The sequence below is a fragment of the Myripristis murdjan genome, chromosome 13 (assembly GCF_902150065.1).
Source record: "Myripristis murdjan chromosome 13, fMyrMur1.1, whole genome shotgun sequence".
Lineage (NCBI taxonomy): Eukaryota > Metazoa > Chordata > Actinopteri > Holocentriformes > Holocentridae > Myripristis > Myripristis murdjan.
Window position 1 is genome coordinate 41,862,533 of NC_043992.1, and position 27,572 is coordinate 41,890,104.

The window sequence follows — 27,572 nt, forward strand, 5'->3', positions numbered from 1 at the left end:
CTGTGGTCAGAGGGTCAGTCCAGTTGGTCCTGACCAGTTGAGCCTCCTGTGGTCAGAGGGTCAGTCCAGTTGGTCCAGTTGAGCCTCCTGTGGTCAGAGGGTCAGTCCAGTTGGTCCAGTTGAGCCTCCTGTGGTCAGAGGGTCAGTCCAGTTGGTCCAGTTGAGCTTCCTGTGGTCAGAGGGTCAGTCCAGTTGGTCCAGTTGAGCCTCCTGTGGTCAGAGGGTCAGTCCAGTTGGTCCTGACCAGTTGAGCCTCCTGTGGTCAGAGGGTCAGTCCAGCTCCATCAGTGTGAACCAACAACCTGATGCTGAGCAAATTCTCTTGTTTGTGTTTCTTCTTCTTCTTCTCTTCATCCTCCTTGTTTCCAGCTGTATCGCTGCTACACTTCAACCACTGATCCACTTTCTGGATTGGTTTGGTCTCGTCTTCCCGCTCAGAGCGAACAAACGTCCTCGCTCCACGACCACGGCAGCAGATTGAAACCACAAACACACACATCTGACACCTTCAGGAACCCAGAGGGAGAACTGAGGAGAACATGGGATTTATCAGACTCACATTTTTCAGTTTTTATTCAGCTTATTGTAGCATGGGCTGATTATTTTAGGATTTATACATGACTCCTTTTTTAAATTAACATTTTTTAAAAATCTCATGTACCTGCCTACGTACCATCGGGGGGACGCAGACGACCATTTGAGAACCACTGGTCTAAAAAATAACTGTGAAGTTAGTTCAAACTGTGAGGAAATCATTTTGGAGGGCTCTGCTTGCAGCAAGGACCTGACTGACTGTTTTAAAGCTGTTCATTCATGATTAATGAGCCAGTGGTTACTGACTGGCTGGTGGTGTTGTGGCCACGCCCTGGTTACTGATTGGCTGGTGGTGTTTTGGCCACGTCCTGGTTACTGATTGGCTGGTGGTGTTGTGGCCACGCCCAGCCCTGATCAGCAAGCTGATCATACAGACAGATAGAGCCATTTGGGTCTGATTCTCCATGGCTGTGATTGGCTGTTCTCTTGTGTGCACTGCCACCTAGTGGCTGCTGATTTATCAGTATTATTAATCCTGTCACTGTGCCACCTAGTGGCAGTAATGATAAGTCAAACCACTATTGATTCTTGGAGGAAGAAGCAGTGTTGTTTTCTGGGTTAAAAAAAAAAACAGGTGTAATTCTCCCAGTTTGCCTCTTGGGGTGCTGTTGTTGTCAGGCTGCATTGGAGATGTTGTGTAAAATGGCAGTACTCACTCTAGGCTTTTGAACTCTATGTAGCTGACACAGATTTAATATTCCAAACAACTGGTTGATTTTTGATAAACTCCAGTTGTAACAAAACAACTGGGGCCAATTCTGATTGGCTTGTTTTCCTGGTGACATCATTTTCTAAAGACAACCAAAGAGGAGAACCAGCACCATCTTCTAAGATCATTTAAAGACACAGACTGCAGCATCTTCAACGAAACTAGTGAAAACGGGTTTTGGAGATGAAGATGATCAGAGTTCCTTAGCAGAGTTGTGTGTGTTCACCTGTTCATCTCATTTACTGATTATTTTATTATTTACTTTATTGTTATTATTGAACTGAGCTGGTCAAATGATTTCTGAGTGAGTTCCGTGAAAATCTGTGTCGACGGTCAGTCTCCAAACCTCTGAGGGGTTTAATTTTCTGCAGGGCATCTTGGTGGGGTTTATGATAGATGTATTTGTAATTATTTTGTGCTTGTCCTCTTCAGGACTCCAGGCTGATGGAAAACACAACTCATCAGGTAAACAGAAGAAACAGACATGGTGGATCAAAAAGGAGAGACAACAGCCTTGGTTTGGTTTGATCTTCTCTTCTTTTACTGTCTTGTCTGTTAAGAGCCTGATGATGTCAGGTTGGTGGGCGGAGCCAGCCGCTGTGCTGGGAGGCTGGAGTTGAAACATGGAGACTGGAGACCAGGGGACGACTGGGACTGGACCCTGCAGGCAGCAGCTGCAGTCTGCAGACGGCTGGACTGTGGCTCTGCTGTTTCTACAGAAAAGAAAAAAGACTCCTCTTCAAAATCTGTGTGGTGGGTGAAACCAGACTGTCTTCAGTCTGCATCTGTGGTGGAGACGTGTTTATCACAGGGGTCTTCTTCTTTCAGCCTGCAGATCACCTGCTCAGGTAACACCATCAGTAACACCCGCCTCTGCTCTGCCAAGCTCCTCCCTCTCTGCAAGGCTCAAGGAGCTTCTCTGCTCTCTCAGCATTCACGTCTTACTGGCTGGAATACTGGCTGTATACACTCATTTCTCTCTCCCTCTCTCTCTCTCTCTCCCTCCCTCTCTCTCTCTCTCTCTCTCCCTCCCCCTCTCTCTCTCTCAAATTCAAATTCAAATTCAAATGAGCTTTATTGGCATGACAGATCAGAAACCTATATTGCCAAATCTGTGCACAAAATTGTTAACATTGAAAATGATTAGGAATAAATAAATAATATTGTGCAAACATCCACAATCACATCAAATACAGAACAGTAGTTACTGAATAATGATAACATTCATGGTGAGTAACAGGAGTATGGCCGGCTGACAGATGGAATTACTAAGAAACATTTCCTACAGAGCTTGTTTTCCTTATATACATATTCTGCAGCTAACACTGCACATTGACGTTTCTCCCCACATAAATAAGGCAGTTTTGGGGGATCAGGCAAATGCATAAATTCAGGATATATATGATTTATTTTTTAAAGAAGGTTTCTCTGACATCTTGATATTTGTCACAGTGCAGCAGGAAGTGAGATTCTGTCTCAACCTTTCCTTGTTGACAAAGTGAACACAGCCTAGCCTCTCTGGGTTGCCAGTTCTGCCTGTGACGGCCTGTTTCTATGGCCAGGCTGTGTCCACTCAGTCTGTACATTGTCAGTGTTTTCCTCAGTTTCCTGTTAGTCACGGTGGTCAGGTACTCTGCCATCGTGTATTCTCTGTTTAGGGTCAGATAAAATTCTAATTTACTTTGTGATTTGATAGTTTCATTCCAATATTTAGTATAATTTTCTTTCTGTTTTAGTGTGATTTGGTTGGGCCAGATTGATTGGTGCCTGTCCTGCTCTGTTATATGTGGGCAGAGCTTCAGGACCAGCTGGTAGAGGGGACTTTTATCTCTGCTCAACTCTTGGCTCTGAAGGGCTTTGTACTGGTAGGAGTGGGGGTCGCTGGATTGCAGGTGTTTAAAGAATTTAATTGTTCGTTTTTGAATTTTAATTATTAAAGGGTATTGGCCAAGTTCTGCTCTGCATGCGTTATTGGCTGTGTGTCTGTGCACTTTTAATATGTCTTTGCACAGATCTGCATGCAAGGCTTCCAGTGGGTGTTTTTCCCATTTTGGGAAGTCTTGGCTGCTTAATGGACCCCACACTTCACTGCCATATAATATTATTGGGTGTATCACTGAATTTAGGATTTTGAGCCAGGTCCTAATTGGAATATCAATTGGAATTTTTCTTTTGATGGCATAATAAGCCCTTCTTGCCTTCTCTTTGAGTTCATTTACAGCCATGCCAAAATGTCCAGTGGAATTGATAATCAAGCCTAGATATGTATAATGTTTTACATGTTCAATTTCTGTTTCTCCCAGTGTGAATTTAGTTTTCATAGAATTTGATCGTTTTTGGAAGGTCAATGTTTTGGTCTTTTTCAAATTTACAGTTAGTGCCCATGTCTGGCTGAACTTGTGGAGGATGTCTAGGCTCTGCTGTAAGCCCTCTCTGAAGGGAGACAGGAGCACCAGATCATCAGCAAACATGAGGCAATTGACCTCAGTGTCTTGTAGAGGAATACCAGGGGCTGTGGATTTCTCCAGCTGTTCTGCAAGTGTGTTTATATATATGTTGGAGAGGGTTGGGCTCATATTACAGCCCTGTTTAACCCCACGGTACTGTTTGAAGTAATTGGTTCTTTTGTTTCCAATTTTAATTGCACATCTGTTATGAAGATACATTGTTTTAATTAAATTATAGGTTTTTCCCCCATGCCACTCGCTAGCAGTCGATAAAAGAGCCCTTCATGCCAAATACAATCAAAGGCCTTTTTGAAATCTACAAAACATGAGTAAATTTTATTTTTGTTTTGGTGTACATGTGTGTTGATAAGAGTGCTGAGGGTAAATAAGTGATCAGATGTGCGATGGTTAGGTATGAATCCAATTTGACTTTTATGTAGGACATTATGGTCACTGAGGAATTTAGCAATACGGGAGTTGATGATGCTGCAGAGTACCTTGCCCAAACAGCTGCTGACACATATTCCTCTGTAGTTCTGAGGGTCAAATTTGTCACCACTTTTAAATATAGGTGAAATAAGACCATTACTCCAGCTTTTGGGAAAATATCCTACACTCTGGATTAAGTTGAATGATTTTAGAATAGCCAATTGGAATTTTTCTGTGCTGTATTTCAGCATTTCATTTAGTATCCCATCAGGCCCACATGCCTTTTTGTTTTTGAGAGCCTTCAGTTTTGTTTGTAAATCATTCATAGTAATTGGGAGATCTAAGGGGTCTTGGTTGTCTTTGATTATCAATTCCATATCTTGTAATTTTTCAAGTATTCGTTTGCTTTCTGAGTCGGTTCTTGGTGGTATTGGTCCAAATAAGGTCTGAAAATGTTCAGTCCATACGTCTCCATCCTGTAGGACCAGCTCCTCATGTTCAGACTGACAGACAGAGCTCCACTGGTCCCAGAAGGAGTTCGATTCTATACTCTCTTCAAGTAGGCATAATTGTTTCTGAGTATGGTTTATCTTTTTGTTTCTAATTGTATTTTTATATATCTTAAGAATCTCACAGTACTGAAGGCGTATGTGGTTGTTTGTAGGGTCTTTGTGTTTCAGGTTAGATAATTTTCTAACCTGTTTTTTCAGGTTTTGACAGTCTTTGTCAAACCAGTGGTTCTTTTTTGTTGTTTTTCTTTTGTTTGTGCGTAGTTTCAATTTAGCTTTGTTCGCTGTTCTTTTAAAGATCTTATTTATGTTTTGGATGGCCTTACATATGCCTTCAAGTGTGGGAGGGTAGGGGTATTCTATGAACTCTTCTAGTAATAATCTAATCTCTTCACTGTTGCTTGCTTGTTGGTATTGTTCAGTACTGTCTTGGTCCCATTTGTATGTCCTGGGGATGTTGAATAGTTTGTTAGGTTTTGTGTGTGTGATGCTGTTTTGTTTGAGGAAGAGGGTGATTTGGTTGTGGTCTGATAAGGGTGTTTGGGGCTTGACTGTGAATGCATTAAAAGAAAAGGGGTCCTTGTCTGTGATCATGTAGTCGACAGTGCTGTTGCCAAGAGTTGAGCAGTAAGTGAACCTTCCTAAGGAGTCCCCTCTTATCCGACCATTGACAATGTATAGACTGAGGCTTCTGCAGAGTTGTAATAGCTCTTTTCCATTCTTGTTAATTACATTGTCAAAGTTATTTCTAGGAGGTAGATGGAGGTGATTAGTAGGGGTTTGCTGGGTGATAAAACTGTCTCCTTGACTATTGGTGACATCAGGATGTGTACCAGTTCGGGCGTTAAAATCACCACAGATTATTATATTTCCCTGTCCCTGGTAGTGGCATATCTCCGACTGGAGGCAGGGGAATATTTCATCAGAGAAGTAGGGGGACTCAGATGGAGGAATGTAAAGAGCACAGAGGTATATATCTTTCTGTGTGGGCATAAGGTTTCTTTTTATTTTCAGCCAAATATAGTTTTTTTCAATTTTGAGAATTTTTATCGAATTGTGTAAATGTGACTTGTACCATATGATGAGTCCTCCTGAGTCTCTGCCTCGCTAGGTAATTTCTGGGAGGGGGCAATTATCTCTCTGTAGTTTGGAGGGCAGTGGGTGGGTATATCAGCTTTACACCATGTTTCCGATAGGATTATAATATCATTATTATTTACACTATTTACAAACTCCGAGGTTTTACTCTTCAGACCAAAGACTGAGGAGTAAAGACCCTGGATATTCCAACAGCTTATTTTAAATGAACTCATTGAAATTCTCAACAGAGGATGGAATAGAACAAACACAGAATCCATTTTTTTTTTTTTTTTTTTTTTTACATAGGAGGCCCTGAGAACTTATTAGAATGATTTGCAGGAGGTATATATTTTCTTATTAGATTAGGATTTGTTTCATTTGAAAGATGTTCTAAGTTGTAAAATGTGTTTTTTTTTTTATTTTTTTATATATATATATATTTAATATATATATATATATATGTATATATATATATATTAAATATATATATATATATATATATATATATATATATATATATATATATATATATATATATTAAATTAAATTAATATATATATTAAATTAATTTATAAAGATAAAATAAAAATGAGAATGAACTATATTAAGTTAATACAATAAATAAAATAAAACATGGGATTCTATTTGGGAGTCATACCAATGTGATGGATGACTGGTGTTATATCTGTCTTACTAGTAGTGTACTGCACAGACTGCGTAGCATCTGTCTGATCTCGTCCAGCTCTGATACATGCAGGGGTGCAGAGCAGCAGCGTAGAGCAGCAGCGTAGGTCATCTGCTGTTGAGGGAGTGGGGCTCTGCTGACAGGGGGGGCTCTCTGGGTCTGGGGTGCAGGAGGTTGGTGGGGACGGTGAGGAGGACGTCGAAGTAGAGCTGGGTGGCGAGAGCTTGGTTGTGATGGTGTGTTTCTTGGGACTCTGGGGGTCCTGTAGTCATCTGTTGAGCTGGTGGGGTTGGGGTTTCTTCCAAGGGCGACGTCCTTAAGAGTTTTGGCAAATATTCTGACTCCGTCTCTGTTGAGGTGCAGTCCATCATGCAAGTGCCAGGTGCCGATGGTGGTGTGGTGCGCCAGGTGGATGTTGGGGAGGATGGAGCAGTTCCGAGTGATCTCCATGTTAATGTCGTGTATGACATGGGATGGGGTGTCTGTTCGGGGCAGGAGGGTGGAGATCACAATTCGTGATTCCGGAAACACCTTGCAGGTTCTCTCTGCTACCTTAGTGACTGCTTGAGCAGTGTCTCGGCGCAGGGAGTGTAAATCGTTTGTGCCTGTGTGGATGATGATGATCCGGGGACATCCAAGGGAATCTTGTTGTAGCAGCTCTAATGCATGTTTAGTGTTCCTGCAGCATTTGGACATGCTATGCTGGCCAGGGAAAAGGCGTTTGGGCTGTACATACTTCCCATTGGAGTCCATCAGCAGTACCACCTGTGGTTCTGGCTTGGTTGCTGTAGAGGGTGTAGGTGTAGAGTAAGAGTCACCTTGGCCAGTTGGGAGAGGGTCTGTGTCGGGGGAGGTGGTTGTGGGAGGGGGTGTTGGGCCATCTCTGGCTAAGGCTGAGTGGTCAGAGGCAGGGGTGGGAGACCGTGTCTGTTGGTCAGGGGTGACGGTAGAGAGCTGTGTCTGTGAGCCAGTGGTGGCCATGTGGGCTGAGGAATGGCGGTGCGGAGTGCAGGGGCTTTTGACTTGTATTTGACTCTTCATGTGTTCCAGTTGTCTCCTGAGGCTCTTTTCTCTGTTTCCTGTGTCCTCCTGTATCTTTGCCATCTGGGCTCGCAGGCTGGTGTTTTCTTCTTGGAGGATGTAGGTGGTCTGTCTGAGCTCGTCAATGCTCTTCTGATGGTCGTGTTTCATCTGTTGGAGCTCTTTTCTTAGTTGCTGGATGTTGTTGAGTTCTGTGAGTCTGGTCAGTATAAGTTCTCTGAACTCAGTGAAGTCCAGCTCTAGTGAGGATAGGGATTCTCTCAGGTTTTCAGTCAGAGCTGAGGGAGGAGTATAGTCAGGGTCTTTATTTTCTGTTGGTTTTCTCTCCTCCTCTTCCTCCTCTTGTTCTGATTCCTCTGTGTCTGCTCGGTCAGTGGGATCTTCTGAGTCTGTTGCTGAGTTGGATCTGTTCTTGTCCACTTCTGCTTTTAGTTGGTGGAACATCTTCTCAAACGAGTTGAGGTTGGTCTGATTTCCTTGGAGCAGCACTGTTCCTTTGTTTTTATAATAGGTTAGAGTCAGCAAAGGGTCCTCAGTGTCCAGACTCTCATCTTGACAGATGGTCACTCTGCCACCACGGCCGATTCCCTCTTTGAAGGTGTGTTGGTAGCTGTCACAGACAGCATTTCTCCATAGTTCCGGATGTTTGGTGTGGAAGATCAAGTTGTTTTTAATCCTCTTGCCATTAAGGTGGGTGTAATCGACGTACAGGCATTCAGGGTTTTCTTGTAGAGTCTTTTCTTTGTGTTTGTTTTTGGCCTGTAGGCTTTTACATTTAGCAGGATATTGTATTTCTTTGCATTCCGCTGTGCGGGTGGTGGTCTCCATGGCAACAGAAGCTCCCAACTGTCAACTGACACTGCTAGCTAGGTTTTTTGCTTTGGGTTTTGACTTAAGTAATGCTTTAAGATGTATATTTATTTATTTATTTATTTTTTTTTTAAGACAGGTATAGAAAGGTAAAATCCTTTTTCTTCCACAGAGAGGGTCTAGATTTCCAGTACAAAGACGGAAGGCTTACCAGTCTTTTGTTTTTCAGTCTTATCTCAGCCGTTGACAGAGGGCCACAGAGGGCCACTGAGGTAGTTCCAAGGTGTCAGTTGATCAGTTTCCTTTAGCTTGGAGTTTTCCTTATGATTTTTCTTTCAAAATCTTGATGTTGAGAGATGTCCTTTGGTCAGGTTCTTCAAAGTACCTTTAGGCACCTATTTATCAAATTATTTCTGTGGTTTGTTTCAATTTTCCATCCCAAAGTTGAAGAAATGTTAGGAGCTCATTTTTTGATGCAGCTGCTCTTGTTGAAACTCCGGATCTCTCTCTCTCTCTCTCTCCCTCTCTCTCTCTCTCTCTCCCTCTCTCTCCCTCTCTCTCTCCAGACTCTGTGAGGCTGGTGGATGGGAATAGTCTGTGCTCAGGCAGAGTGGAGGTGAAGTCTGGCCAGTCGTGGTCCTCAGTGTGTGAAGCTGACTTTGACCAGCAGGATGCAGAGGTGCTCTGTAGGGAGCTTGGCTGTGGGGCTCCTTCAGTCCTCCAGGGGGCGCTCTATGGAGAAGCGGAGGCTCCGACGTGGACCAAAGAGTTCCAGTGTGAAGGCAGCGAGTCCGTTCTCCTGGAGTGTGGAAGCTCAGGCTCGGTTAGAAACACCTGCTCACCTGGCAAAGCTGTTGGACTCACCTGCTCAGGTAGCAGAGGAGCCTTCATTTCTCTCCTAATCAAAGACACTTTAATGTGACGGTGCAGATTCTTACCCATGTAGTTTCTGTCTGCTGCTCCATGTGAGTGGAACACCTGCAGCAGATGTGGTCCATGAGCTTCAGCGGGAGCACCTGATTGGACTGTCATCTCACCTCTGAATGGACCAATCAAATGTTAACTTTGGCCACTTTCGTTAGCTTTGGTTAGCTTAGCTTTTGTTAGCTACTTGGTTAAGGTTAGGAAAGGGTGATGGCTAAGGTCAGCAAACTTAACGCAGCGTTCGATAACGTTAGCCAGCAGCTGATGCATCTGCACGGGGAGAATCCAAGCCATCACTTGCTTGTTTTAATTAAAAAAAAAAAAAAAAGTTTCTACTAACCACTGTCTTGTCTCTGTTCAGAGCCTGATGATGTCAGACTGGTGGACGGAGCCAGCCGCTGTGCTGGGAGACTGGAGGTGAAACAACATGGAGACTGGAAACCAGTGGATGAGTGGGACTCTGACTGGGACCTGAGGGCAGTAGCGGCAGTGTGCAGACAGCTGGACTGTGGCTCTGCTGTTTCCATAGAGAAGAAGCAAGATTCCTCAGACAGATCTGTGTGGGAGATCAGGCCGGACTGTCTTCAGGCTGGATCTGCCATGAGGGAGTGTTCTGTAACAACTCAGATGTTCTCATCTTCCAGCCTGCACATCACCTGCTCAGGTAATGTCATAACCATATGCATGAACACACCCACAGACTCTGTCCAGTAGAAACCAGCAGAGACTGTGTCGTACTGGTCAACTGAAACAAAGCAGGGGTTTGTGGAACATGCTGGCAGGTGCATGGAGGTGGGAGAAGGTCTAAAGAGTTCAGGTTCCAGCAGCTCCGGTAGTATAGAGACAAGGGCGCGGGAAGGGTGGTGCTGAGGGTGCTGCAGCACCCCCTGCTGAGAAGGGGTGGAACAAATGTCAATTAATTTTACCACATTTCAAAGTCATTTTCTTTTGAAAATGACTTGATTGTGGCAGTCACTTAGGGTGTGGACAGGGGGAGAAAGTAAAACGTGTATTAATCTACTGTACCTAATGCAAGGAAAACGAAAAACATGTAAAACCCGTGCAGAGGGGCAATCACGCCTAGACACATCACCGGACGCATGCAACAAAACCATGGCGCCCCTGTGGCAATGCGTCCCTGTGTGGTCGCATGGCCGGATGAATAAATGCGTCCAGAAAATAAAACAACACACTTCAGTGAGTTATAAAGAACTCCAAACTGGAGGCATGTCTTCATCCGATGTCAAACGATAGAGATATGTTGAATTTTAATGATTTTCCTCCATGTGTCCTCCACTGACACCTTAACTCAGCGGTCCCCAACCCCGGTCCGCACAGGTTGGTAAGCCTTGCTGGCCTTCCTGCGCGGCCCGATACCAGTCCGCATGACATTCCAGACCACCAGACCGGGCTAGGGTTAGGGTTAGATTAACCGGGTTCGATTGTTGTTTAAGTTATAGAATTCTACACTTTTGGGTTGTTTGTCAGCAGCTGCTGTATATGCATGGGTTGTGGGTCTGTTTTCATGTCTGGATTCATATGAACTTTGGACTGGGGCCGGGGTATGGTAATTTGGGTTTTGTTTACTGAGTAATAGATTGATTGAAAGCTTAATTGTGTGTTGGCAAGTGTGTGTAAGCCGGCGATTGGTTGTCTTGCAGTGTTCCGTTTGTTCTCTCAAATATATTACGTTGATTACTTCAAGCAGAGGTTTTTTCGTTTGTTAATAAATTTTATTTAATTAAGGAGAACGTTTTGATTTTGTGGCTATTTTTTAGGTTAAAAACATTTAATCACCAGCCAGCAGCTTCACTGCATTGTCTGATTATATCCACCCGTCACCTTAAAAAATGTGTTGTGGTTTCTCCTTATCTTTAAAGTAGGGCGATTGTTACAGCTTGTGGCCTTCATCAGGGTGTACGTGAGTTTGTACAGAAGAGGGAGTTTGACAATCTAGTCAACATGTGTTGTGAATCTGGAGAAGGCAATGACTGTGTTCCCCAGGGTGTCCTGTGGGGGGCGTGCGGGGTGCCAGGTTTGCTGCTGTATTCTTTGCAGGAAGTCAAAGTGGCTGTTGAACTCCAGGGATGCTCCCTGTCTCACCAGCATGCTGGAAATATGTAGACTGATTAAGAGTCAGTCTGAACCCAAACTCTAGATCACAATCAAGAACAGAACAGCACCTAATGCAGAAACAGAATCTGATTTTATGAGTCAGGACATGGAGGAAAAAAGTGAAATCAGTGAGATCAAAACAAGCTGAAAAAAGGTGCAAAAGGGCAGCAAAATAAAATGGTGAATGATACAGACAAGCCCACACCTGCTAAAGTGTTTGAAAATGACAGTAAGACAGAATTAGTGGAAAAGGAGACTGATGTTAAAAATGTTGGAGTTCACAGAAAAACAAACGCCGAGGCTGGAGGAAAGCAGGTCGTGCAGCTGGTCAGCAAAAATAAAACGGTTTCTGCAATCAACAAAAAATATGAAGGGAGTAAAGTGGGAGATTATTTGCAGATAAAGACTGTCTCCTTGTTTTCTGCAAGAGTGCACAACAAGAAGAGAGCAGGATTCACTGAGCAAGAGACGAGCAGCTCGTTCAGACAGCATCTAAACCATCACCATCACCATCACCGTGACCGTGACCGTGACCGTGACCATCACCATCACCATCACCATGACCGTGACCGTGACCATGACCATGACCATGACCATGACCATCACCATCACCGTGACCATGACCATGACCATCACCATCACCATCACCGTGACCATCACCATCACCATCACCATGACCATCACCATCACCATCACCATCACCGTGACCATCACCATCACCATCACCATGACCGTGACCATCACCATCACCATCACCATGACCGTGACCGTGACCATCACCATGACCATGACCATGACCATGGCCGTGACCATGACCGTGACCATCACCATCACCGTGACCATGGCCATGACCGTGACCATCACCATCACCGTGACCATGCTGAAGCAGCCGAAGACGTTATGTCGTATTTCTAATTCATTAGTGTGGGCATGTTAATGGATGTGTTGGCGCTGTTTTTTTAGATCTAAAAAGAGCGTTCGACACCGCCAATCATAAGGTACTTTTATCTAAACTGTCTCGTTTCAATTTTTCCTCCAAATCTATTAAATGGTTTGACTCATACTTGTCACCTGAGGCGGATCTACGGGTGGGCCTGGATGGGCGTAGGCCCACCCAGATTGACAGCTTGCCCACCCTATCAGATTCAAGACCAAAAAATAACTAACTAAATAAATAAATGTTTTAATGTCCTTTTTCCAACGTTTATTTTATGCTCGTTTACAACCTCTCGGCTTGTTTACCGAGAGGTTTTTTTTTTTCTTTCATCATATCATTTTATACATGTCTATCTAAAAAAATAAACAAAATGAAATGACAGGCCCATCCAGAATTTTTTAGGCCCACCCATTAGCCATGTTCTGTATCCGCCACTGCTACTCCAGTAGGGGTCCCCCAAGGGTCCATTTTGGGGCCCATATTATTTACATTGTATATTAATGATCTGCCTGATTTTTGCCTAAATGTGGATGTCCAGCTTTATGCTGACGATGCGGTCATCTTTACTAAAGCGAAAAATCCTGAGGAGGCAGCACGGGTGCTCTCTACAGCTCTTACACACATACAAACATAGCTTACTAGATCATGTCTTATTTTGAATACAAAAAAATCTGTTTGTTTATTTCTGTCAAAGCAATCTGCCACTAGCATGCTTTCTCGCTCAGGTGTTTTTTTGGGCGCAGTAGAGCTGGAAGTTGTTAGTGAATTTAAATATCTAGGGGTGATTATAGACTCCAAACTCTCCTTTAAAAATCATGTTAAAATGTTGTCTAAAAAAATTAAATTTCATCTTTGTAAGTTTAGGCAAATCAGAGGTTCCTTTTCAGAAGCAGCTGCCCTGATGTTTTTGCACTCTATAATATTTTCACATCTAAGCTACTGCATTACCAGCTGGTCTTTGACAAGTTCTAGTATCCTGAAACCAGTTGAGCTTCTGTACAAAAAAGCACTCAAAATTCTAGACAAAAAATCCTTTTCGTATCATCACTGCAACATTTTAGTGAAATATAATTTGCTGAGTTTTCCTAATTTTTGTAAATTCTCCTCTGCATGTTTAATATGTAAAGTGCTTCATGGCCTGGCGCCACCTCCACTTGAAGAGTTTATTACATTTAGACAGACGAGGACCACCAGAGCAATTACTAACAGGGACTGTGTGGTTCCCTACAGGAAAACCTCTTTCAGTCAGAACGCCCTGTCTGCTAAAGGGACTGCAATTTGGAACACATTACCCTCATCCATAAAGGAGTGTCCCAATCTGACCACCTTCAAGAACCACCTGAAGGTGTGGCTCAGAGCCAACCAAACATGCAATATGCATATTAGTCTTTTGGAAACATCAGTCAGCTTCACTGCTGTTTGGCCGGGGTTCGCCACACCTGCAGCTCTGTGGCAAAGACATGGCATCAAAACTCTCATTAAAGACACTTAAAATGTCCTCAGAGCTCAGTCCAGACAGTTTGATAAAACTCCAGAGGAGGTCCACCAGTCTCAGGGGCTCTTCCCCCCTCCATGCTCTGCAGAGCTGCACAAAGTTCTTCTGGACGCAGAGGACCTTCTGAACCTTCTTCCAAATTGACTTCTCCTAGGAGCTTAGGGAGATTACTGCAGAGGGCATCAAATGACATCAGCATCATCTTCTTTAGCTTCACCAGTTTGCTGCTGACTCCTTCAGCAGAGGGCTTCCTGTTTCAGAGCACAGGGTGTGGATTATCCTGCTCTGTCCATTTTCTTCTCCAAACTATTCGTTGCAATAATATGACTAACACGACTAATAGATAACCATGGACTTTAACACCTTCTCATCATTAATCAGTGTTGGGCAACCTTCCTTTCATCTGTCTGTGGAGGTCCTCCGTCAGCAGCTCCTGGTTCTCCACACAGAGCAGACTGGAGCTCAGCTGGACTGTCTGGACGTTCTTGAGGACGTTTCTCCTCTTCAGCTCTGACAGACAGGTGGGGTGTCCCGGCTGCTCGTTAGTGCTCATCCCTGCTGGGCCCAGCTCGTTAGTGTTAGGGTCACCTGACTCCAGGAATGAATAACGGCATCTCCCAGAATCTACAGACAGGTCCAGTTGACCTCGATTCAGCTCGATGTGGATGATAATTTATGTTTCAGTCGTGTTTTTGTATGGAGATATTGTTTTTTTTTTTTTGTTTTGTTTTTTTTAATTTTAAGGAATTTTAAATTCAAATGAAAATCTTTCTCTCTGTCTCTCTCCTCCCCCCCCCCCCCCCCTCTTTCTCTCTCCCTCCCTCTCTCTCTCCAGAGTCTGTGAGGCTGGTGAATGGGAAGAGTCTGTGCTCAGGCAGAGTGGAGGTGAAGTCTGGCCAGTCGTGGTCCTCAGTGTGTGAAGCTGACTTTGACCAGCAGGATGCAGAGGTGCTCTGTAGGGAGCTTGGCTGTGGGGCTCCTTCAGTCCTCCAGGGGGCGCTCTATGGAGAAGCGGAGGCTCCGACTTGGACCAAAGAGTTCCAGTGTGAAGGCAGCGAGTCCGTTCTCCTGGAGTGTGGAAGCTCAGGCTCGGTTAGAAACACCTGCTCACCTGGCAAAGCTGTTGGACTCACCTGCTCAGGTAGCAGAGGAGCCTTCATTTCTCTCCTAATCAAAGACACTTTAATGTGACGGTGCAGATTCTTACCCATGTAGTTTCTGTCTGCTGCTCCTGATAGCTGATAGATGGTTTGGTCCATGAGCTTCAGCAGGAGTGTTCTGCTCCAACATGAGAGAGGGCAGCAGATGCCTCTGCACGGGGAACAATCCAAGCTATCACTCGCTTTTTTTTTTAAAGCTTTCACTCAATACTGTCTTGTCTCTGTTCAGAGCCTGATGATGTCAGACTGGTGGGCGGAGCCAGCCGCTGTGCTGGTACCATGGAGCTCAAACAACATGGAGACTGGAAACCAGTGGATGACCCACACTATGACTGGACCCTGAAGTTAGCAGTGGCAGTGTGCAGACAGCTGGACTGCGGCTCTGCTGTTTCTATAGAGAAGCAAGATTCCTCAGACAGATCTGTGTGGGAGGTCAGGCCGGACTGTCTTCAGGCTGGATCTGCACTGAGGGAGTGTCTGAAAATGACATCTGAGTCTTCTTCTCACAGCCTGCACACCACCTGCTCAGGTAACACCATCAGTGCATCAATACATACACACACACACATAGTTTATTAAGGTTGGATTGTTAGGCCTATAATGGTTTCCTGTTCAAATAAAATTTTATTTCAAAGAAAATGCATGTCTTTGCAGTTTTCAGTTCGGCTAGTGACTGTGGAGAACCACGAGCCGCAGTGTCTGGTCAGTCAAAGCAGCTCCGAGCCAGACTAAAGCTTCTTTTCTAGTTTCCAAGCAGCTCAGCTGTCATGTCATGCCTTGTGGAAACAGCAGAGTGTTGCTTGCTGTGTTGACTGCTTCACCTCAGGGAGCTCAGATGGAGTCCTGCTGTCGCCGTAGATGATCTGCTCGGGAGCTTTCACTCGGCGCACGAGCAGATCCGTCACCTCTGCAGAGAAGCTTCCTTCTTACCTGGAGAATCCTCCATTAGAACAGCAGCCCACCAAGGTGTGACACACCTGGCTGTTAAAGGGGACGGGAGACGGCGCTCTGATTGGTTTACTGCATTAATTAAGAGACTCAGGACAAGCCTTTAGAGCCAGGAGCCTGGAGCAGCTCAGCCTTTAGTCCAGCGTTCAAACAGCAGCAGTGGACCTTGACACGCCCTGAATGACCCGCACCACGCTCTGCAGACCGGGAGTTCAGATCATGAAAATAGAGACCAAAAAGTTCATGTCAAGTCCTGCTCCCTGCTGCTTCTGTCAGTCCCCACCAGCTTGAGAGCCCCTCAAAGCCCCTGGGATCTAGATAGTTACTGGAAACACTGGTGAGGTGGTAGATCACCTGAGAGCAGATCTCATCATCAGGTCTGGGGTTGGTCAGGTCGAATGGCACATGGGGAAGTTCAGTCCTGGCAGATCTTCACAGACAGGCTGGTCCTGTCAGCCACGTGCTATGGGAGCTGAATTCCCTGCAGCAAATGACGTGGTGGCTGGTCAGCAGGGCTCTGGTTGGTAAGGAACAACTTCCACTGTTGTTCCACTGACCTCCTGAAAGGTTGCACCCTACTGCTCTCATACATGTAGAATGATCTGGACTCCTAATGTCTGCACCCAAGAACCACAACCACTTTGGAATCAGAGAAGGTTGCTGCGTCGATTTAATATCTTTAACCTTGGTTACTAGGCACGTTGTATTTTTGGTGTTTTTTTAGTTGAAGTTTACCATATTTATTTATGTTAATTTTTTTCAACAATTTCACAAATATTTTGGACTTTGTCAGAAATAAATCAATCATTTTATAAGATTATTTCAGTATCATTTACAGCAACTATTATTTTATTGGGGACAGGCATTTTTGATTCCTACCCATCTTTACGGGGGGTTTTACGGGGGGACAGGTTAGCGTAACGGACTGGACAGAGTGACGTGCTGTAGAGTAGAAGTCCGAGTTGTAGCTGAAAGGTGGGTGTACTGTTCTGCCACATTGGATTAATCAAAGAAAGACTTGGACACCGCCACAGCCCGTTATTTACCCACCGAAGACATAAAGTCATGTCCTAAACTCTGGTTTGACTGTTGCGGTCATGCCTATCATCTTCTTACAGTCACAAAGCAATGAAACATCTGCCAAACGCCTGCCGCCACTGCCGCTGGTTTCTTTTGAACTCTCCATTATCTCTGCGGTTAATATGACCCCATTCAATGTTTAATGTCTCTACATACTTTTTTTGCTTCATATTTCATGACTTTTCCTAATTTAATGGGGACAAGTAGGTAAACATAAAATTAACATGATGTTTCTCTCTCTCTCTCTCTCTTTCCCTCTCTCTCTCTCAGGGATTCAGGGTTGGATCTCTTAATGTGAATGGTGGGCGGGACAGACATAAGAGGGCTATGGTAACTGAGGTTGTAAAACAAAAAAAGTTAGATGTGATTTTTCTGCAGGAAACTCATAGTGACCAGACTAATGAGGCTGATTGGGGGCTATGGTGGGAAGGGTTACATAGACTCAGCCATGGCACTAATTTCAGTGGGGGAGTAGCAGTGCTGTTAACTACAAGAACAAGCCCTAAGATTTTATCAACTCTGGAGTTAGTTAAGGGGAGGTGTCTGATTGTTAGGGTGGAAATTGAAGGTTGGGTTTTCTATTTGGTCAATGTCTATGCCCCAAATCATGGAACTGACAGGTTAGCTTTTCTCAGTGTGTTGAGGAACGAGCTGCAGAAGTATGGTCAGGAGCAGCTTATCATAGGTGGAGATTGGAATTGCACCATTGACTTTACCATGGACAGGACAAGTGAGGAACCACATTTTCAGTCCTCTGAGAGTTTACACAGAATAGTTACTCAATTAGACTTATTAGATGCTTGGAGGTTGAAACACCCCACTGTCAGACAGTATACATGGGTTAGGGTGAGCAATAACAGAGTGAGTGCAGCCAGGCTAGATAGGTTCTATATTTCACAGTCACTTGCATCCAGTTTAGTCAGTAGCTCTATCACTCCAGTTGGCTTTACTGATCACCATCTCATCAGTGTAGATCTGATTACTTCCCCTGGTCAGTAAGTTAGGTCCTACTGGCATTTCAATAACAAGCTGCTGCAGGACAAGGTTTTCTGTCAAAGCTTTGAACAGTTTTGGGTCTGTTGGCAAAACAAGAAAGCCAATTTTGACTCGCTGAGGCAGTGGTGGGAAGTGGGCAAGGCTCAAATTCATGTCTTCTGTCAACAGTTCACATCTCATTCTACTGCTAGGATTAAAGCAGCAGTTCAAGAGTTGGAGGACAGTATAAAGAATATTGAGTGTGCCATGAGCAGTAACTCAAGCTCGGCTGATGACAGCCTGCTGCAAGAAAAGAGACTGGAGCTCAGGACTTTCATGCAGGAGAGAGTGAAGGGGGCCCTTATTAGGTCTCGCTTCCTTAACATCCGTGATATGGATGCTCCGAGCTCTTTCCTTCTTCAGTTTGGAGAAGACTGCTGCAAGGAGTAAGCTGATGACGTCCCTTAGGCTTCCTGATGGGAGGGTGACGACGGACCCAAAGGAAATGAGGCGACATGCTGTGTCCTTTTACTCTTCTCTCTTCGGGGCAGACAGGTGTGATCCGGACAGTGCTGTTGAGCTCCTGGAGGGGCTTCCTCAGCTCAGTCCTGGGGAAAGGGTGGACCTGAATAGAGACCTCAGCTTGGAGGAGTTGACTGTGGCTGTCGGTCAGATGGCATCAGGACGGGCTCCAGGGATAGATGGGCTCACCACTGACTTTTATAAGCATTTCTGGAGGTTGCTTGGACCTGACCTGCATGAAGTACTCCTAGAGTGCTTTCATACAGGCGCGATGCCTGTCTCGTGTAAAAGGGCAGTTCTGTTGCTGCTCCCTAAGAAAGGAGATTTAGCCTTGCTGAAAAACTGGAGGCCAGTGGCCCTATTGTGCACGGATTATAAAGTACTTTCCAGAGCCCTGTCAAATAGACTAAGAGACTGTCTCGATGTACTTGTTCACATGGACCAAACGTATCGTGTACAGAACAGAACAATAATGGACAATCTTTTTCTCATTCGTGATGTGCTTGACATATGCAAACTGTATGACCATGACATCGGTATTCTCTCTCTAGATCAAGAGAAAGCATTTGACAGGGTGGACCATGGCTACTTGTTTTCAGTGCTGAAGGCTTTTGGTTTTGGTGACCATTTTGTATCATGGGTGGGGTTATTGTATAATGGTGCTGAGTGTTTGGTGAAGGTTGGGGGAGGTTTGAGCCGGCCAATCCCAGTACAGAGAGGGATTAGGCAGGGCTGTCCTATCTCAGGGCAGCTCTACAGCCTGGCTATTGAACCTTTGCTGTGCAAGCTGAGAAGCCGCCTCGGCGGGGTTACACTGCCAGGGACACCACATAACCTGCCTTTGATTGTCTCTGCCTATGCCGATGATTTAAATGTGTTTGTCAGGGATCAGGGGGACGTGGAGGCTCTACAGGACAGTCTGGGGTTGTATCAGAAGGCCTCCTCAGCAAAAGTAAACTGGGATAAGAGTGAGGCCTTACAGGTGGGGCAGTGGAGACAGAGGGCAGCACCCAGTCTGCCTGCAGGGCTGCAGTGGGGGAGAAGAGGGATGAAAGTGTTGGGTGTTTTTTTGGGGCACAGAGGAGTATCAGAGGCAGAAATGGGAGGGTGTGATGGAAAAAGTGTGTGCCAAGTTGTCTAGATGGAAATGGTTGCTACCCCAGCTGTCGTATAGGGGGCGTGTTTTGGTTGCCAATAATTTGGTTGCCTCGATGCTGTGGCACAGACTGATTGTCCTGCCTCCACCCAGAGGCCTGATCGAATACATCCAGCGGGCCATAGTGGACTTTTTCTGGTCGGGGCAGCACTGGATCCGAGCCCCTGCCTTATTCTTGCCAGTTGAGGAAGGGGGACAGGGTCTCATGGACATTACCTCCCGGGTGATGGCCTTCAGACTGAAGACTGCACAGAGACTGCTGTACCACTGTGGTGTGCGGTGGCTGGACACAGCCAAGCTCATCCTGCGGTCGGCTGGTCGTCTGGGTTACAGCAAGCAGTTGTTCCTGCTGAGGCTGGAAGAGGCGGATTTGACGGGCCTGACGCCTTTCTACACCTCTGTCCTGGAGGCATGGAGGATCCTGAAGGTCTCCAGGGACCCTGCTGCCACAGCCGGTCTGTGGCTGTTTGAGGAGCCACTGTTCTTCAACAGCTTTCTTCGGAAATTAGCCATCTGGCTGAGCCGTAAGATAGGCTGTGTGGATCCTGTGCTGGTTCTGACAGGCCTGCTGAAGGCTCAGCTCAGGGTGGAGCATGCCTACTATAAAATGATTGGTGACTTGCAGGCTTTCAGCTCTCAGTGGGGTGTTGTGTTCAGTGGGGGACGATGAGGATCTGGTCTTCGCATTCTAGCTGTGTTACCAGGTGAAGTTTTGTCCATACTGTTGGTGCACTGTGTCTTCTCTGTTTTGTTTTTTTTTTCTTCTTTTTTTTCTTTCTTTCTTTTTTCCTCTCCTGTATATGTGATGTAGTCATGTAGCTGAGTTTGGATACCATGTGCAGTGTTAAATAAAGGGCTTTGTAAAATCTCTCTCTCTCTCTCTCTCTCTCTATCTCTATCTCTATCTCTATCTCTATCTCTCTCCCTCCCTCCCTCTCTCTCTCCAGACTCTGTGAGGCTGGTGAATGGGAATAGTCTGTGCTCAGGCAGAGTGGAGGTGAAGTCTGGCCAGTCGTGGTCCTCAGTGTGTGAAGCTGACTTTGACCAGCAGGATGCAGAGGTGCTCTGTAGGGAGCTTGGCTGTGGGGCTCCTTCAGTCCTCCAGGGGGCGCTCTATGGAGAAGCGGAGGCTCCAACATGGACCAAAGAGTTCCAGTGTGAAGGCAGCGAGTCCGTTCTCCTGGAGTGTGGAAGCTCAGGCTCGGTTAGAAACACCTGCTCACCTGGCAAAGCTGTTGGACTCACCTGCTCAGGTAGCAGAGGAGCCTTCATTTCTCTCGTAATCAAAGACACTTTAATATGACGGTGCAGATTCTTACCCATGTAGTTTCTGTCTGCTGCTCCAGATAGCTGATAGATGGTTTGGTCCATGAGCTTCAGCAGGAGTGTTCTGCTCCAACATGAGAGAAGGCAGCAGATGCCTCTGCACGGGGAACAATCCAAGCTATCACTTTCGCTTTTTTTTTTAACGCTTTCACTCAATACTGTCTTGTCTCTGTTCAGAGCCTGATGATGTCAGACTGGTGGGCGGAGCCAGCCGCTGTGCTGGTACCATGGAGCTGAAACAACATGGAGACTGGAAACCAGTGGATGTCTGGAACAATGACTGGACCCTGCAGGCAGCAGCTGCAGTGTGCAGACAGCTGGACTGCGGCTCTGCTGTTTCTGCAGACAGGAGAGAGGATTCGGCCGATCACACCGTCTGGGTGATTGAACCTCACTGTGACGGGTCTGAGTCTGCACTCAGGGAGTGTGTGGTCAAAATGGGATCATACAGTAGAAGGTCAAGCCTGGAGGTTATCTGCTCAGGTAACACAGAAAACTGACAGCATGTTCATGATGTCATGATCATGACATCATGTCTTCAACTACTTTCACACTCGCTTTGATTCCTGTGTGATGATGTTGGCCCCCATAGCAGCCATTTCACTGCAGGCAGAGACTTTTGTCAAACTGGACGTCGCTGTAGAAAATGACCTCTAGTGACCTCTAGGAGAATCACAGCCTCATCAAACTTAACACACACAAACTAGAGAGCGAGGCCGTTCAGAGGAGCTCTGCTTCTCATAATGTAGCATAAGAAAAGGTAATGCAGCGTGACATAACACACTACAACATAACATAACATAACATAACATAACATAACACAATGTAACGTAACAACATGATGCAGCACAATTTAACAAAACGGAACAGAACAACATAATGTAATTTAACATAGTGAAGCACAGGGCTACTCAACCCGTGGCCCAGGGGCCGCATGTGGCCCGTGCATCATTTTTATACGGCCCACCACTGTCATATAATAAAAATATTATTATACTATATTATTATTGACTTTCAGTCTGTGGACAATTCATTTCTATCACTAACCACAAGAGGGCGATAATGCATAGGCTACTGCGCTGATGTCATGAACCTGTTTTGACCTACTGACCAGAAGTGGGCGTGCCTCACCTTCCAGCTGATGGACAAGCCCCCACCAGTCGCAGTGTGTCGGGAGGCGGTGTGTCGGGGGGCGGTGTGTCGGTAGGTGGTGTGTCGGGGGGCGGGTGGCGGTGTGTCAGGAGGCGGTGTGTCGGGGGGCGGAGTGTCAGGGGGCGGGTGGCGGTGTGTTCGGAGGCGGTGAGTTGGGGGGCGGAGTGTCAGGGGAGCAGTGTGTCGGGAGGCGGAGTGTCGGGAGGCGGTGTGTCGGTAGGCGGTGTGTCAGGGGGCAAAGTGTCGGGGGCGGGTGGCGGTGTGTCAGGAGGCGGTGTGTCAGGAGGCGGAGTGTCGGGGGGCGGGTGGCGGTGTGTCAGGAGGCGGTGTGTCAGGAGGCGGAGTGTCGGGGGGCGGGGGGCGGTGTGTCGGGAGGCGGTGGGTCGGGAGGCGGAGTGTCACGGGGCGGGTGGGCAGTGCGTTGGGGGAGGTGTGTCGGGAGGCGGTGTGGCAGGGGGGCGGGTCGCGGTGTGTCAGGGGGCGGTGTATCGGGAGGCGGGTGTCGACACACCGGCTTTAGTGTTTGATGTTACAGTGCGATGAAAGGAGGACTCAATCATGGCCAATTCCACACTGAAAAGGAAGACAGAAGCATCACATATCCCTGTTCACAATTTTGTGAATGAAGCCTGTTTATTTTATAACGTTCCAAGGGAGTGTGATGTGGCCTCACTTCAGTCTGAGCAGGCTGCCCATTCTGTGCACATTTTGGGAATGAAACCTCAGTTTGTTGTAACTTGATCATTTCATCATTGATCTTTGCAAGACGATCTTTGATTCAGTGAGGTTTGGCCTTGGATGGAAATGGAGCTGTTTTCTGTGTTTCATTCATTTTTAGATTCGTCATGTAGCCTGGGACCAAATTATTGTTTAAACGTCCAAAATAGGACAGACATGTTTAGCTTGCGGCCCTTGGACACAGCTGAGTTTTGCTGCGTGGCCCCTGAGCCGTCTGAAGTGGCCCTGATGTAGCATAACACACCGTAACATAACACAGTGTAATGTCACTAAAGGTTTCCATGGCGTAGTGATCGGGTTCCTCCAGCAGAAATCTATCTTTGCAAATCGGCATGGAAACAGTGTGACTGATCTAAAATACACATCTCCCTCTCTGTTTACAGATGTGCTGGTTCAGCCAATCATCTCCCTGTCTCCCTCTGTGGGCGGGGTCTCCGAGGCCCAGCAGCAGGGGCTTCAGGTGTTCAGGGGCTCCAGCTTCAGCATCGGCTGCTCCATCCAGCCTCAGTACGCAGGAGGCTCCTTCCAGCTCACCTTCACCTCCTCCAACGCAACACACACCCACACCCTGCCGGCTGTCAATCACTCTGCACACTTCCTGTTTCCTGCTGCAGAGCCCGCCCACCAAGGGAGCTACAGCTGTGTTTATCACATCGACGTCTTGTCACATCACCTGTCCTCTGAGAGCCAGCCCCTCTCCCTCTCTGTCTCAGGTAACCCGAAGAGAGTCTGCAGGATGTGACAGTCTGAAAGACCCCATGGAATGGACTCTTACTTTCTTGATTTGATGTACTTCCTGTTTAAACAGGAAGTATGGGTGGGACATAGTGCAGGGAAGGATCATCCTCAAGTGCAAATCAACAGGATCTCAGTTTGGGAGAGAAACATGCTTTTATTTTGAAGGGACAGGTGGATGAGAGAGGATGTTTACAGATTTGCGAAGGTTTTATTGGTTGAAATTTTAATTTGCAGGCACTAGAGCAGGATGACGTCACTGTTTAAGATGCTCTGTTTTACAGGAAGTAGAGGTCATGTGAAGTCATTTCATGGGGACTTTAAACAATATTTTCAATTTTTATTTAACCTTTGTTTTGCCAGGTAAAACCCATTGAGAATGCAAGATCTCTTTTACAAGAAGCCATGGTCTAGACAGCAAAAGGACTCGCAACAAACAAGCTAGGAACACACATTATAAAACATACAGAACAAAACATATGAAATACATTTGGCTAATAGTCCAGTCATTTTATGAAAAAACCTAGGACAAATTGCAAGAGAAGAAAACTCAACTGATTTTGTATCCTCAGTTTGTCCTGAGTGAGGGAAAAAAAAGTCCCAAGAAATCCCATTGGTGGAAAGTTTTGAAAATCACCTATTTATGACCACATATTACCAAAAAACACTGTTTTTAACACACAGGGGAAAGGGGTTCCAAATTTTACTTTCAGATATCACTATAAAAATTCACAAGTTGATTACACACACAGAGACAAGAAAAAAAGTCAATTACAAGTTCTTTGAATTATTCTGTTTACACATGCATATCACACATTATCTGATTTGATATGCTCTAATAAGGAATATAAGGAATAAATGCCAGAAGAGACATTTAAACAGTGGATTAAAAGGTTACTATACATATAGTAACCTTTTAATTCACTGTTATATAGTAACCTTTTAATTCAAGGTTACTATATATATAGTAACCTTTTAATTCACTGTTTAAATGTCTCTTCCTGCATTTATTCCTTATATTCCTTATTAGCGGAAATCAAATCAGATAATGTGTGATATGCATGTGTAAACAGAATAATTCAAAGAACTTGTAATTGACTTTTTTTCTTGTCTTTATGTGTGTAATCAACTTGTGAATTTTTATAGTGATATCTGAAAGTAAAATTTGGAACCCCTTTCCCCTGTGTGTTAAAAACAGTGTTTTTTGGTAATATGTGGTCATAAATAGGTGATTTTCAAAACTTTCCACCAATAGGATTTCTTGGGACTTTTTTCCCCTCACTCAGGACAAACTGAGGATACAAAATCAGTTGAGTTTGCTTCTCTTGCAATTTGTCCTAGGTTGACCCCAATTTTGGCCTAAAATTACTGGACTATAAGATGAAAAGGAAGTTACAACCTCCAGCAGATTCTGCCTCCATACCCTTTCATATTTTTTTAAAATCCCTGAGCGACATCACCAGATAGGAGCTGCAGGTCAGTCTGCAGGTGGTTCCAGGCAGTTCAGCGTAAACCTCAGGAAAGTCAGCTGAGCACCAGCTGTAAATACTGGTTATGACTGAGATATACCCACAGATGTGAGTGGGAGCAGACAATGAATGGACTTATAGATAAATATAAACTGATGCGTGACTGAATGGCCCCTGTGCTCTGGCATAAAGACTGCAGCAGTGCGTCAAGGCTTCACAGCCTGTGATAAACCTCAGAGCACTGCGATCCACGATACAGCTGCGATACACAATACAGCTGCGATATAAGATACAGCTGCGATCCACGATACAGCTGCGATACACAATACAGCTGCGATATAAGATACAGCTGCGATACACGATACAGCTGCGATACACGATACAGCTGCGATATAAGATACAGCTGCGATACACGATACAGCTGCGATACACGATACAGCTGCGATATAAGATACAGCTGCGATACACGATACAGCTGCGATATAAGATACAGCTGCGATACACGATACAGCTGCGATATAAGATACAGCTGCGATACACGATACAGCTGCGTCCAGCCCTACAGACGCTCAGCAGAGGCATGCAGATACAGCAGCTCACCGTATCTGATGAAGCCTCAACCAGGTTTTTCCTGGAGACAATTAAAACATGATCGATCCCTTAAATAAAAACACTATCTTGGGTTTTAACTGCTTAACAAGGTTTTCAACATGAGGGCTGAAAGATAAACATATTCAATTAAAATGCCTAAGGTCTTGTGTTGTGGCACTGTTTCAATTGGACATCCTTCAGGGTTTTTATGCTAGCAAGAGAAGCTAACGTCTTCCTGGCATTGGAAAATAACATCACTTTAGATGTGCAGTGTTCAGCACAAGCTTCACATTAGCCAACTGCAGCTGAGCCATGGCAAAAGCAGACGGCAGAATCTGAAGGGACTGAGCGCTGGTAAACGGCAGAGTCGTCGGCATAGAGGCGGATCAGGGTAAGAGGGCTTCAAGCAGCAGCTGTTGTGTCTGATCTGATGTGATGACTCTGGATCTCTTTCAGGCTCTCCAGCTGATTTCATCATCAGGCTGGTTGTCCTGCTGCTGGTTCTGGTGTTGATGAACACTGCCCTCTATCTCTACTGCAAGGTACTGCACACATCTGTGTTCAGCAGAGGCTTGTGTTAAAGGTGCACTCCCACATTTATGCTGCGGAGCACCCTTCCAAGGCAATCAAAGTCCATACACCTCTGCACAGAGCTACATGTCCTGCCTTCTTCTTCTCTATCTGTATAGCAGCAGTTACACAGTGCCACCTGTTGGTCTGGGATAGGATTAACTTTGAGAACACAACAACTGCAAAGTCTAATTTTATTACTTTGATGAAGTCATCAACTGCAGGCGTGACACATGGCAAGTGCCAGCAAAGTCAAGCCATGTGCCTCCTTGACCAAACAAAGAAAAAGTAAATAAATAAAATAAAAACAATTTTTCTGATTTTTTTCTCCCAAATTTGTGACTTGATAATCTCAGAAGTTTTTTCTCATAAATTTACAACTTTAATCACAGAATATCCAAGATTTTTTTCTCATAAAATTACCACTTAAATTATGGAAATTTGAGGGTTTTTTTCTTGGAACATGAATTTTTTTTCTCCCTACAATGGCAAAAATACAACTTTGTATTTTCAAGCCAGAAGAGGTGAGATCAGTAACTTGGAGACTGTCGCTATCATATCTCTTCAGGCCACCAGAGGGCAGAGGGCAGAGGCCAGCCGGACAGCCGGACAGCAGGACATTGAGCTGGATTACGATGAAGGTGAAGAGGCAGCAGCCCGAGGTACAGAGTAGGATCTCCACGGAGCTCGCCCGGCCTCCAGATGGATCAGTCAGATACAATCAGCAGGCTGAACATTTTGTTGTACTGCTTGACAGCTCTTACATTCGCTGTATTCTGAGAAAAGAACTCAGAATTTCCAAGATTAAAGTCATAAATTTATGAGAAAAAATCTCACACATTTCTGGAAAAAAAAAAAAACCTTTGAAATTCTGAAAACTAGTTGTTCTCTTCCTGTGGGATCCAGTCTGAAGGAAATCCTGCTGGTCTGAGTCCAGAACCCCAACCTCCTCCTCAGCATCTGGACTCTGAAGAGACGTTGCTGTGACTTGGGCCGATTCAGAAGAAAACAATCTGCTGATTCTGGGCTCAGATCAGCAGGATCTCCTTGTTCCTGTAGGATCTGCTGAGGGGATCAGCTGCAGGCCTGAGACACGGCCAGCAGGGGGCAGCACAGGTGGAGCCACAGGAAGCAAAAGAGGATGAGAAAAAAGTAAGAGTTCCTTTTCTCAAAAATGTACCACTTTAATCTCAGAAATTCTGATTTTTTTTCTCAGAATATTAAGAGTTATGGTCAGTGTTACCTTGTGTGTGTGTGTGTGTGTGTGTGTGTGTGTGTGTGTGTGTGTGTGTGTGTGTGTGTGTGTATCCCACATCTGTAGTTACATCTCCAGCAAGTTCAGCTCCATCTTTATGTCACTTATCACCATTATAAA

General features: G+C 45.4%; 1 protein-coding gene across 1 annotated transcript; it reads left to right on the forward strand.

The window, feature by feature from the left end:
• Positions 1-1,692: 1,692 nt before the first annotated feature.
• Positions 1,693-26,870, forward strand: LOC115369804 (scavenger receptor cysteine-rich type 1 protein M130-like). Its single transcript, XM_030066469.1, has 11 exons — positions 1,693-1,768; positions 1,864-2,151; positions 8,871-9,176; positions 9,590-9,892; positions 14,611-14,916; positions 15,165-15,464; positions 20,564-20,869; positions 21,120-21,425; positions 23,216-23,545; positions 26,084-26,169; positions 26,766-26,870. Exons 1-11 carry the CDS (start codon positions 1,693-1,695, stop codon positions 26,868-26,870), a joined length of 2,712 nt encoding a protein of 903 aa, XP_029922329.1.
• The last annotated feature ends 702 nt before the right edge of the window (positions 26,871-27,572 follow it).